Source organism: Oncorhynchus clarkii, chromosome 13, assembly GCF_045791955.1.
Source record: "Oncorhynchus clarkii lewisi isolate Uvic-CL-2024 chromosome 13, UVic_Ocla_1.0, whole genome shotgun sequence".
In the NCBI taxonomy this organism is placed as follows: Eukaryota; Metazoa; Chordata; class Actinopteri; order Salmoniformes; family Salmonidae; genus Oncorhynchus; species Oncorhynchus clarkii.
In genome coordinates this window covers 14,950,533-14,964,034 of record NC_092159.1, presented here as the reverse complement: position 1 = coordinate 14,964,034, position 13,502 = coordinate 14,950,533, and the positions used below count along the sequence as shown (strand labels likewise).

The following is a 13,502-nucleotide window of genomic DNA, read 5'->3' as shown; positions in this document are numbered from 1 at the left end:
TATCTGCATATTTGAAGTTCTCCACTTATTTTAAGTGTTTCTAAAATCCCCTATCGAGATAAATGAAGGGTGGAAAAGTGATTGGAATCAATTCCCTGTTTGACCGCTAGGTTGTATGGGTATTATGACATCTCCACTGTGGACACCTCTATTATTGCTCGTGTTTATGCAGCAAATGCACTATCACCACTTTGAAGTCAATATCTAGCTCTGGTCCAGGGCGCAGTCCTTCACTAGTAGAGGTTAGTAGAGGAACCCACACTCTTGCCATGGACCAGAGCTAATAGATATATCCATTTGTTTAATAAATGTCAAAGCAATACATTAAATATGACTAAATAAATGAATTCCATTGAAATATGATGTTAAAAGCACAATTGATTCGACTTTAAATAGCGTTCAAGTTTGGTTTTATTATGCTTCAGAACTGTCCCAGTTCTTGTCCATAAAAGTTCTATATGATCTATGGCAGGACGGCAGTGCAACTTCTCATCCACTAGGTGTCAGTGTTGTACTGCAAGGCGTCTCCAGATGCATTACACTACTTCATTGTGTCTGCTCTGTGCATGTTGCCTACTTACCCATATGATTAATGAACTTGTGAAGACTACATAAAGAGAACAGCCTCAATTCGTCGGGACATGGACTCCACAAGGTGTTGAAAGCATTCCAAAGGGATGCTGGCCCATGTTGACTCAAATCAAAAAATCAAATTCAAAATGTGTGTGTGTGTGTGTGTGTGTGTCACTTGTTAAATACACTTCAATCAGCGTAGATAAAGGGGAGACAGGTTCAACTCCAATGCTTCCCACAGTTTCGTAAAGTTGACTGGATGTCCTTTGGGTGGTGGACCATTCTTGATACACACGGGAAACTGTTGAGTTTGAAAAACCCAGCAGCGTTGCAGTTCTTGACACAAACTGGTGTGCCTGGCAATTACTACCATACCCTGTTCAAAGGCGCATAAATATTTTGTCATGCCCATTCACAATCTGAATGACACACATACACAATCAAAGTCTCAATTGTCTCAAGGCTTAAAAATCCTCCTTTAACCTGCCTCCTCCCTTTCATCTACACTGACTGAAGTGTATTTAACAAGTGACATCAATAAGGGATCATAGCTTTCACCTGGATTCACCTGGCCAGTTTATGTCATGGAAAGAGCAAGTGTTCTTAATGTTTTGTATACTCAGTGTATGTCTCATGCTCTGTGTACAATATGCATGGATCCACACCAGGGACATTCTGTGGTCTTGGTTTATTATTATATGATCTCACATCCCATTAACAAACCCCTTAAAAGGAAGTGTGCCTGTATGTTGTACTTCCTCTAAGTCCTATTTTAAGACATTGTCATACTTTTCACACACACACGCGCACACACACACACACACACACACACACACACACACACACACACACACACACACACACACACACACACACACACACACACACACACACACACACACACACAAAAAGCAGATCCTGTTTGCCTCCACCTAGAGCAGATGCTTCCACATCCACACAGAAGAGAGACTGCTTGCTCCTTCAAAGATGCTTGTCTGTCGATACCATCTCTCACTTTGGATATTTGTTCTGCTCATCTGTTATCTACAACTTTGGGGTACGTACTTTAAATATGAATTGACTGACACTTATGTTGTAGATGTCAGGGTAAAGAAGTTAAGCCATTTCAGTTACAGAGATATTTCACTGATGTTTGGCATCAGTTCTGTCATCTTTATTTCCTGACAATTTAAGTAGTCTATTTGGATGGGGTAATGTGATCCTAGATCACAGGAGGTTGGTGGCACCTTAATTGGGGAGGACGGGCTCGTGGTAGTGACCACAGAGGAATTAGTCGAATGGTATCAAATACATCAAATACATGGTTTCCAGGTGTTTGGTTCCATTCCATTTACTCCGTTCCGGACATTATTATGATCCGTTCTCCCCTCGGCAGCCTCCTGTGTCCTCTATCTGTTTAGTGGAATGCAGTGTTTACTATTACTGGGCCTCACACTTGACTGCTCCTCCCCAGTTACAGTATCCTCAGACCTCCACCCGGTCTTCCCCCCAACACCCTCCCTCACCCAGGCCTCCTCCGTAGAAAACACCAGCCTGGGGGCTGTGGTCCTGGTCTGTCGGGCCCCTGAGGGCCCTGGAGGGACCCTGTTCAGACTCCACCGGGTTAAAAAGCTGGTGGACACCATGACTTTCCCCAGTGAGAGACAGGAGGCCCAGTTCACAGTGAGAGTGAGGGAGGATTCAGCCCGGGAGGTTCTATACTGCTGCCTATATCAGAACAGCCAAGGGATGTATAGCCCATACAGCCACTATCTGACTCTGAAACAACAAGGTGAGATTTAGAGTTTTATACTGATTTTGGATCAGGCAGTTGAGAATAAATAATGATGAAAATCAAAGTCACAGAAATCTTTTTCTGCAATTTATTGTAACTGTACATGGAAATGCTATTTCAAAGTGAGAAACGGTTCTGAGGTTTATGCTAGGTTTAAAGCCTCTGGTGATGGAAGTCAATAAACACTCCCATCCGCTTCTCCACCACCACTGGCCAAACTGCCATAGGTGTTCTCAGTGGTTACGTGTGTGTGTGCATGAATGTGTGTATCGTACTGTTACACCCTGTAGGTTATATAGAAACCACAAACATCACGCCTGACAGTTAAGGCAGGAAGTGTGAATGACAACAGAGGGTAAACTTAAATGGCAGTTCTCACATTACCTCAGAGACCGAATATACAATTTCTGCTAAATATCCCATGTCTAAATGTATAGTTTCAGTACACAGTGCCTATAGACAACTGTGAATTTGGTTTGATAAAGTGTATTACAAAAGTAACAAGCTCCTGAATTCATCTCCTTGGAGTTGAAAGAAAGCTCCCTTCTTTACTTTTCTTATAGTAGGAAGACTTCACCATGACAACCCCTTTATATCAAATCAAATGTATTTATAAAGCCCTTCCTACATCCGCTGATGTCACAAAGTGCTGTACAGAAACCCAGCCTAAAACCCAAACAGCAAGCAATGCAGATGTAGAAGCACGGTGGCTAGGAAAAACTCCCCAGAAAGGTCGGAACCTAGGAAGAAACCTAGAGAGGAACCAGGCTATGAGGGGTGGCCAGTCCTCTTCTGGCTGTGCCGGGTGGAGATTATAACAGAACGTGGCCAAGATGTTCAAATGTTCATAGATGACCAAATAACTTAAATTCACGCAGTACACCTGATAAGACAAGAGAAATACTCCAGATAAAACAGACTGACCCTAGCCCCCCGACACATAAACAATTGCAGCATAAATCTCTCTCTCTCCCTCTCCCTCTCTCTGTCTAGGTGTAGCTTCTCCTAGAGCTCCTCCTCCTCCTCCTCCCCCTCCTCCCCCCCCTCTTCTCCCACCCATCCTCTCAGTTGATCCCCCAGGTGGTCAGGTGAAGCACGGCCAGACGTTATCCTTCCACTGCTCCCCCCCTCCTCCTCACTCCCAGCAGAGCCCGAAACCAGAGGCCTTCCTACTGCTGAGGACAGCTAAAGTGACTGCGCACTCCATGGGGAGCTCCATGGTCCACCCCCAGGCCTCCCTGGTGTCCCACTCCACAGCCCAGACCGGGGCCTTCCACCTGGGGCCCGTGAGGGGAGGCGAGGGGGGGTCCTACACCTGCCTCTACCAGGTTACAGTGCCTCGTCAGGGACCGGCTAATTCAACCGCCAGTCATCCAGTTCTTGTCACGGTCACAGGTGAGAGATCTGGTTGAGAGGTGAAATTACAGCTAGACACTGATCTAATGTCAGTTATGTATTTTATTCCCAATGGTTAAGGTTAGGATTGTGTGTGAGAAAAATCTGATACCCATACTCTCTCTCCATCTTTTCTCTGGTGGGCCTGCCATCCCAGAGCTGTTGCCGGTGCCCTCTCTCTCTCTCCAGAGCCAGGCTGGGGAGTGGGCCTTGGTGTGTACTGGCTCACCTGCCTTCCCCGGTGCCCGCTTCTCTCTATACCGCCTGGGAAGTACCTTCCCTGATGCCACCCGTAGTGCCCCCGCTACCCGACATCGTGCCTTTTTTGCTCTCTCATCCCTGCCTGCCCAGGACGGCCCGTTGACGGACCAGTACCAGTGCCAATACAGTTCCCTGCTGGGAGCAGAGTGGAGCCACTCAGAGAGAAGTGCACTGCTGGCTGTGCCTAGAGTCATAGGTCTGCATCTCTCTGATGTCTGTGTCTGTCTGAGCTTGTGTGCGTCAACTCACACCACTCAAGAGGCAGCCTTGAATTATTTTTCACCTATAATATTGTCTGTCATTGTCTTCCAGAAAAGACCACCATCTCCCCTTCCTCCTCACCAGGTAACTCACGGAACCACTACAATCAACAAATCACCCTCTGACGTGGTATTGATATTAGACACAGTGTGGGCCTGATGTTTGGTATTGATATTAGACACAGTGTGGGCTTGGTGTTTGGTATTGATATTAGACACATTGTGGGTCTGATGTTTGGTATTGATATTAGACACAGTGTGGGCTTGGTGTTTGGTATTGATATTAGACACAGTGTGGGCTTGGTGTTTGGTATTGATATTAGACACAGTGTGGGCTTGGTGTTTGGTATTCATGTTAGACACAGTGTGGGCCTGATGTTTGGTATTGATATTAGACACAGTGTGGGCTTGGTGTTTGGTATTGATATTAGACACAGTGTGGGCTTGGTGTTTGGTATTCATGTTAGACACAGTGTGGGCCTGATGTTTGGTATTGATGTTAGACACAGTGTGGGCCTGATGTTTGGTATTGATGTTAGACACAGTGTGGGCCTGATGTTTGGTATTGATGTTAGACACAGTGTGGGCTTGGTGTTTGGTATTCATGTTAGACACAGTGTGGGCTTGGTGTTTGGTAATTGATGTTAGACACAGTGTGGGCCTGATGTTTGGTATTGATATTAGACACAGTGTGGGCCTGATGTTTGGTATTGATATTAGACACAGTGTGGGCCTGATGTTTGGTATTGATATTACACACAGTGTGGGCCTGATGTTTGGTATTGATATTAGACACAGTGTGGGCCTGATGTTTGGTATTGATATTAGACACAGTGTGGGCCTGATGTTTGGTATTGATATTAGACACAGTGTGGGCCTGATGTTTGGTATTGATGTTAGACACAGTGTGGGCCTGATGTTTGGTATTGATGTTAGACACAGTGTGGGCCTGATGTTTGGTATTGATATTAGACACAGTGTGGGCCTGATGTTTGGTATTGATGTTAGACACAGTGTGGGCCTGATGTTTGGTATTGATGTTAGACACAGTGTGGGCTTGGTGTTTGGTATTGATATTAGACACATTGTGGGCCTGATGTTTGGTATTGATGTTAGACACAGACACAATTTCCACAGATTTGTCATTCTCCCAAAAATGTCCAATAATTATAACCTGGAAATTACAACGACATTTCCTGTTGCTGCAGGATTAGTTTCCTGCTGTAGCAAACTGGCTCTATCTAAGATAATACGTATGCATATGGGGGCTCGTTGATTGACAGGTGATATTGTCTTTCTGGTAGGGCTGACTGGAGTGGACTGGCCTCTGGTGTTGGGATATCTTTCTGTTGTGGTTCTGTTCTTCATTGTACTGGTGGGCGTGGGTGTGGCGGTGCAGAGGAAAGGTAATGTTACACCTGTTAACCTATACTCTGTTCCCAGAACAGTTTGTGCTCTCTTGTCAACCAGGAGCGGTTTACCTTAATAAGAGTTGGCAGGACAGCACAAACTGATCTGGGATCAGGCTAGTAAACCTTTAAAGAAATGTCCTTTACCATTCAAAATATGACATCACTGACTCTGTTCATTACACCTTTTCAGTTTTTAATTCTCTTCTCTCGTTTCTCTTCTCATTGTCCAGTTAAGGTAATGGCGGAAGAAAAGCGTAAAAGGTGGGTGTTGGATCCTCTATGAGTCTCTAACTTTCAGGGAAGTACAGTAATATCATAGAGCATGAGATGTTTTAGAATAGTTTTCTAATAGTATTTCTCCCTTTAGAATAGTTTCTAATAGTATTTCTCCCTTCAGAATAGTATTTCTATTAGTATTTCTCCCTTTAGAATAGTATTTCTAATAGTATTTCTCCCTTTAGAATAGTTTTCTAATAGTATTTCTCCCTTCAGAATAGTTTTCTAATAGTATTTCTCCCTTCAGAATAGTATTTCTAATAGTATTTCTCCCTTCAGAATAGTATTTCTAATAGTATTTCTCCCTTCAGAATAGTATTTCTAATAGTATTTCTCCCTTTAGAATAGTAATTCTAACAGTATTTCTCCCTTTAGTATCATTTTTCAAATAGTTTTTCTCCCTTTAGAATAGTTTTCTAATAGTATTTCTCCCTTTAGAATAGTTTTCTAATAGTATTTCTCTCGTTAGAATACAGTGCCTTGCGAAAGTATTCGGCCCCCTTGAACTTTGCGACCTTTTGCCACATTTCAGGCTTCAAACATAAAGATATAAAACTGTATTTTTTTGTGAAGAATCAACAACAAGTGGGACACAATCATGAAGTGGAACTACATTTATTGGATATTTCAAACTTTTATAACAAATCAAAAACTGAAAAATTGGGCGTGCAAAATTATTCAGCCCCTTTACTTTCAGTGCAGCAAACTCGCTCCAGAAGTTCAGTGAGGATCTCTGAATGATCCAATGTTGACCTAAATGACTAATGATGATAAATACAATCCACCTGTGTGTAATCAAGTCTCCGTATAAATGCACCTGCACTGTGATAGTCTCAGAGGTCCGTTAAAAGCGCAGAGAGCATCATGAAGAACAAGGAACACACCAGGCAGGTCTGAGATACTGTTGTGAAGAAGTCTAAAAGCCGGATTTGGATACAAAAATATTTCCCAAGCTTTAAACATCCCAAGGAGCACTGTGCAAGCGATAATATTGAATATCTTTATGTTTGAAGCCTGAAATGTGGCAAAAGGTTGCAAAGTTCAAGGGGGCCGAATACTTTCGCAAGGCACTGTAGTTTTCTAATAGTATTTCTCCCTTTAGAATAGTTTTCTAATCATATTTCTCCCTTTAGAATAGTTTTCTAATAGTATTTCTCCCTTTAGAATAGTTTTCTAATAGTATTTCTCCCTTTAGAATAGTATTTCTAATGGTATTTCTCCCTTTAGAATAGTTTTCTAATCGTATTTCTCCCTTTAGAATAGTTTTCTAATAGTATTTCTCCCTTTAGAATAGTTTTCTAATCGTATTTCTCCCTTTAGAATAGTTTTCTAATCGTATTTCTCCCTTTAGAATAGTTTTCTAATAGTATTTCTCCATTTAGAATAGTATTTTTAATGGTATTTCTCCCTTTAGAATAGTTTTCTAATAGTATTTCTCCCTTTAGAATAGTTTTCTAATAGTATTTCTCCCTTTAGAATAGTTTTCTAATAGTATTTCTCCCTTTAGAATAGTATTTCTAATAGTATTTATCCCTTTAGAATAGTTTTCTAATAGTATTTCTAATAGTTTTTCTCCTTTTAGAATAGTTTTCTAATAGTATTTCTCCCTTTAAAATAGTATTTCTAGTAGTATTTCTCTCTTGTGTCTAGGGAGGGGGCTCTTCTATGGGCCAAGCTTCATTCCGGGGACCATGTTCTTGGTGAGTGTTTGTAAGTGAATAGAGTGATTCAACGATCTCATGTCTCATAATGCCTTCATATAGTCATCAGCACTGACATCCTTCTTTACATGATTCTGTTTGTGTTGTTGTTGTTTTCCAGACCTGACCCTCAAACGTGTCAGCATTACCTCTCAGGTAAGATCTCTCTCTCTCCAATTCAACTCAATATACTTTGTTATTTATCTAAAAAGGTCAACCTACTCTCATTGACTTCCTCCACCTTTTGGACACCTAAGCAACAACCACATGTCTAATCATACATCACAACTCTCTCTCTCTCTCATAGACTTTATTGACATGGAAAGTTAAATGACTTACATTGTCAGAATATATATATATAAGAAATTGAGGGACCAACAGCAATAACAATAGTAGTAGTGGAAATGGGATTACCATGAACAGCAACTACAACAACAATATCAATGGGAATAATAATACATTAAAGCAATGTTAGTAGACCAGTCTCAACCTGACTGAGAAGCCACATGGCTTGGTATGAAAAGCAAAACAACATGGGAAATATTATTGACATTACATTGCACTTTTTATTGGCTGACCCTCAGGTTGTGTGCTCCCTGAGTCTGTACCTAGTCAGTGTTTCCCTCAGTTTTCTATCAGTCACAGTGGTCAGATAGTCTGCCACCATGTACTGTCTGTTTAGAGCCAAATAGCATTGAAGTTTACTTAGATTTTCTTGTGGTGTCTTTCCAATAGGTGATATATTTTTATTTTTGTTTTGTGATGATTTGGTTGGGCCAGATTTTCTGAGTGCTGTCCTGAGGCTCTATGGGGTTGGTTTGGGTTGGTGAACTGAGCCCCAGAACCAGCTGGCTGAGGGGACTCTTCCCTTGTGTCATGTGTTGACATTGTAGGACTTTGTGATGGAATGTTTTGGGGTCACTTGTTTTTAGATGGTTGTAAAATTTGCAGGCTCTTTTTTCTATTCGAAAGAGGAGGAGGTATTGGCCCAATTCTGAATATTTCTTTGCACTTGCAATACAGTCTTGCAAAACACTGCATGTAGTATTTCGATGGGATGTTTGTCCCATTTAGTACATTCATTATTAGAGATTGGACCACATACTTCCCTGCCATATAGAGCAATTGGTTCTATAACTGATTGGAACATTTTGAGCCAGATTCTAATTGAAATTTAGATTTTAATGTTCCTTTTAATGGCATAGAATGCTCTTCTTGCTTTGTCTCAGCTCGTTTACAGCCATGTGAAAGCTACCTGTCTTGTTGATGTTTAGTCCTAGATACGTGTCGTTTTTGGTGTGTTGTAATAGAACTGTGTCCAAATAGAATCCTTATATTCAGGTTTATTAGGTTAACTGTCAGAGCCCAGGTCTGACAGAACCTGTGCAGATGATCTAGGTGCTGATGTAACCCCTCCTTAGTGGGAGACAGCAGCACCAGGTCATCTGCGTACAGCAGACACTTGATTTCGGTGTTGTGTACGGTGAAACCAGTTGCTTCAGATTCGTCTAATGTTTTTGCCAATTCATTAATGTAGATGTTAAATAGTGTTGGACTTATTGAGCAGCCCTGTTTCACTCCCCGTCCCTGAGAGAAGAAGTCTGTTTGCTTGTTGTTAATTCATTAATTAATGTAGATGTTAAATAGTGTTGGACTTATTGAGCAGCCCTGTTTCACTCCCCGTCCCTTCATTAATGTAGATGAGAGAAGTAGATGTTAAATAGTGTTGGAAGTCTGTTTGCTTGTTGCAAAACACATATTTGTTTTTAGTGTACATTGATTTAATAACATCATTATGTTTTCCTCCAATACCACTTTCTATTAGTTCATTTAAAAAAATACTTGTGTATTTGAATCAAATGCTTTCTTGAAGTCGACAAAACACGAGTAGATTGGGCCTTTGTTTTGGTTTTCTTGTTGGTCAATTAGAGTGTGGAGGGTGGAAATGTGGTCTGTTGTACAATCTCTTTTTTTTAAATTCTGGCTTCTGCTCAGGACGTTGTGTTCATCAAGGAAATGACGTAGTCTACTATTTATGATACTGCCGAGAATTTTCCCCAAGTTGCCGTTAACGCAAATTCCTCTGTCATTATTTGGGTCAAATTTGTCTCCCTTTTTATAGATTGGTCTGACCAATCCTTGGTTCCAGAAATAGGCGGAAATGCCTTCAGTGAGGATAATGTTGAAGAGTTTGAGTATAGCCAATTTGAATTTGTGATCTGTAAATTATATCATTTTCATTTAAAATACCATCAGCACCACAGGCCTTTTTGGGTTGGAGAGTATATTGTTTTTCCAGTCATTCTTCTTCTGTAGTTGGGGTATCAACAGGACTCTGATAGTCTTTGAATGCTGATTCAAGTATTTTATATTGTTCTTGTATATCTTGTTGTTCTGGGATCTTTGTTATATTGCTGTAGAGGTTTGCAAAGGTGATTTCTCCACATATCGCCATTTTGGATAGCCAATTCCTCATGATGAGATTTTATTCATTTATTCAAATTCTCCCGGAAGTGGTTTGATTCTATGGATTCCACAATTCCATCCAGCTGATTTCTAATGTGCTGTTCCTTTTTTGTTCTTAGGGTGTGTTTGTATTGCTTCAGTGTTTCCCCATATTCAAGGCATATATTGTTGTTGTCTGATTCTGTGTTTTGCATTAGACATATTTCTCAATGACTTTCTTCGATTTTTGCAATCATTATCAAACCATTTTTTATTATCTATTATTTTTGGTTTGCTCTTATGTTTCTTTAGATTAGCCAAGGAGGCTCCTTTGTCAAATACAGTGGGGCAAAAAAGTATTTAGTCAGCCACCAATTGTGCAAGTTCTCCCACTAAAAAAGATGAGAGAGGCCTGTAATTTTCATCATAGGTACACTTCAATTATGACAGACAAAATGAGAAAAAAAATCCAGAAAATCACATTGTAGGATTTTTAAAGAATTTATTTGCAAATTATGGTGGAAAATAAGTATTTGGGGTTTGAAGCTGGGGTGTGGCTCGTCTGGGTAGGTTTGAAGCTGGGCTGTGGCTCCATCAGGTGTGGGACTGCCGGGGGTGGGGGGGGGGGGGGGGGGAAGCTGGGCTGTGGCTAGGCCTTGTCTGGGTGGGTTTGAAGCTGGGCTGAGCTGAGCTGGGCTGGCCTGAGCTGCACTGGCTGTGGTGGGCGTTGAGGTTGGTGGTGCTGTGGCCGGGGCTGGGGGAGCCTGGGTGCTGGTCCGGGGTGTTGCCTTAGTGATCTCGGGGGTGGAGATTGTTTCGCTGTTTCTGGGTGGAGAGGTCGGGTTTAAAGTCCTTGAGAGTCTTGGCAAGGATGGTGACTGTCTCCCTGTACAGGTGAACATGGTCCTAGAGAAAGTCCAGATCGAGGGTGGGATGGTGGGCCAAGTGTACATTGACGTTTATTCTTTGGATTGTGGCAGGGTGGAAGTCCTTCCTCTGTAGAGGGGTTGACACCACGATCCTTGAGTTGGGGGAAGATTGCAGAGATCTCTCTCACTCTCATTTCTGGGTTATATTGGCAAGGGAAACATATGTTAACATTTCCAAAGCAAGTGGAGTAGATCATTTACAGTAAAATGAACGGTAAACATTACACTCACAGAAGTTCCAAAAGAATAAAGACATTTCCAATGTCATATTATGTCTATATACAGTGTTGTAACAATGTGCAAATAGTTCAAGTACAAAAGGGAAAATAATGAAACATCACTATGTTTGTTTTCACAACGGTGTTTGTTCTTCACTGGTTGCCCTTTTCTTGTCACAACAGCAGTGAGCACATAGCCGGTCTTCTCCTGAGAGCCATGTCTGCCTACGACGGCCTTTCTCAATAGCAAGGCTACGCTCACTGAGTCTGTACATAGTCAAAGCTTTCCTTAAGCCTGGGTCAGTCACAGTGGTCAGCTATTCTGCCACTGTGTACTCTCTGTCTAGGGCCAAATAGCATTCTAGTTTGCTCTGTTTTTGTTGTTGATTCTTTCCAATGTGTCAAGTAATGATCTCATGTGTTGGTTGGGTCTAAATGTGTTGCTGTCCTGGGGCTCTGTGGTCTCTGTCTGCCTCCCTACTGAACACAAACACAATTTGAGTCAACTTCCCATGACTGCTTCTCTGTGACCTGGGCCAGCCTGCATGGGCCCTCCTCCTCTTGTTAGCTGTAATCATCTCATTAATTAGCTTGATGAGGTGGACTTATTAAACTAAACCCTCTCCCCAGACAAGGTGCTAGTATATGGGTTACCGTGGACAGAGTCACCACGATGCTATCGTCACGACTTCATGTGAAGCTATAATCCATCAGGGGAAACGGACTGTCTTTGGATCCTAATTAGCCTTCTAAAGGAAGTGTTTAGATTTTACGTAATGAAACCACATTTGTGCGTGCATGTGTTGCTTCAAAAGAAAAAGGAAGTTTTCAAATTTGACTTAAATGTGCTGTAATAATGAAACCGCGTGTGTGTGTGTGTGTGTGTGTGTGTGTGTGTGTAGGAATGGGGTAACGACGACAGAGCAGCAGAGACAGCCTTCAGCAGGTCCCCTCCATGGAGAACTCTCTCTACATTTGGCAACACACCATCCTCCTGACCTCTTTCACCTCTCTCTCGTTCCCTCTATTCTCACTCACTCGCTCGCTCTCTATTCCTTTTTCTGTCCATCTTCTTATGTCTCTCTCCCTGACCCTTCTCATCTCTATACAGTACTTCTCTTCATGCTCCCTGTCCTTTCTGATCTCTTGTTCTCTGTCACCTTTCCTTTCCCTCTCCATCCTTCTTCTCTCTCTTTCCCTCTCCATCCTTCTTCTCTCTCTTTCCCTCTATCCCTCTCTTCTCTCTCCCTGAACCCTTTCCCTCTCTATCCCTCTTCTCTCTCCCTGAACCCTTTCTCTCTCTATCCCTCTCTTCTCTCTCCCTGAACCTGTTTCTTTTATATCTATCTATATTAATTTATCTAAAATGTCAACCTACTCTCTTTGACTTCCTCCACTTTTTGGACATCTAAGCAACAACCACATGTCTAATCATACATCACAGCTCTCTCTATCTATGGGAAACATGTTCTCTCTGTTTACATTTCTGGCTGAAAAAATTGCCGTGATTACAGGAACAGAGGAGTTCACATTTCCTCTAACGTGTTGAGTTTCACAAGTTTGCATTAGGTCACTTTCACTGAATCTTATTGAATTTCATCAGTTGTTTCATGTACATAAAATGTATTTTATAATAAAAGCTGTAATTTAATTATAGCGGCTTCAAGTGTTTGAGTGTGATGCACGTGGACTTATTTTCACTCTTTTCTGAAAGTAAGGCCACATGTAAAAATATGTGAAATGTCCCTTTAATCAAGAGTATTCATTTGCCCAACAAATGTTTTTAACATTGAAGTTCCATGAAAGAGACACTAGAGGGCACTCTCCGTGAAGAGTTCGTACTTTAACAGCGATAGCTTCTATTTTACAATTTGTCAGCTGGAAATGATTGAACGTGCGTCAGTTCAGCTCCACCTCGCCAGTTTAATGTCTCACCCACAGTTATTGTCAGTGGAAAAACGTAAGAGAGGGCCAGGTTACAGCAAACCCTAGACCTCTGGAACAATGTGTTCACAATACATACAGGAGAGGAAACCACATATTGTCATGCATTATAATCAGATGTGTGGTTGTTGCTTAGATGTCCAAAAGGCAGAGGAAGCCAATGAGACACACTGCTAGACCGATACTGAGCGACAGCACAACACATTACTAAAGGTAGAGCGAGGAGAGAAGTATTGTGGTGATACATCACTGAAACTTGTTTATGAGTTTCTATTACAGACTATAAATCACACA

At 41.8% G+C, this 13,502-nt stretch overlaps 1 protein-coding gene across 1 annotated transcript; it reads left to right on the top strand.

Annotated features, from left to right (window-relative positions):
* The first annotated feature begins 1,536 nt into the window (after positions 1-1,536).
* On the top strand, positions 1,537-12,918 carry LOC139424501 (uncharacterized). Its single transcript, XM_071176418.1, has 10 exons — positions 1,537-1,630; positions 2,048-2,365; positions 3,362-3,763; positions 3,921-4,220; positions 4,337-4,369; positions 5,589-5,690; positions 5,927-5,957; positions 7,623-7,672; positions 7,794-7,828; positions 12,167-12,918. Exons 1-10 carry the CDS (start codon positions 1,561-1,563, stop codon positions 12,260-12,262), a joined length of 1,437 nt encoding a protein of 478 aa, XP_071032519.1. The 5' UTR covers positions 1,537-1,560; the 3' UTR covers positions 12,263-12,918.
* Positions 12,919-13,502: the final 584 nt, after the last annotated feature.

Coding starts and splice junctions, on each gene's coding strand:
- LOC139424501 (XM_071176418.1), top strand. CDS start 1,561: ATGCTTGTCTGTCGATACCATCTCTCACTTTGGATATTTGTTCTGCTC. Junction 2,366..3,361: donor TCTGACTCTGAAACAACAAG/GTGAGATTTAGA, acceptor CTCTCTGTCTAG/GTGTAGCTTCTCCTAGAGCT. Junction 4,370..5,588: donor CTCCCCTTCCTCCTCACCAG/GTAACTCACGGA, acceptor TCTTTCTGGTAG/GGCTGACTGGAGTGGACTGG.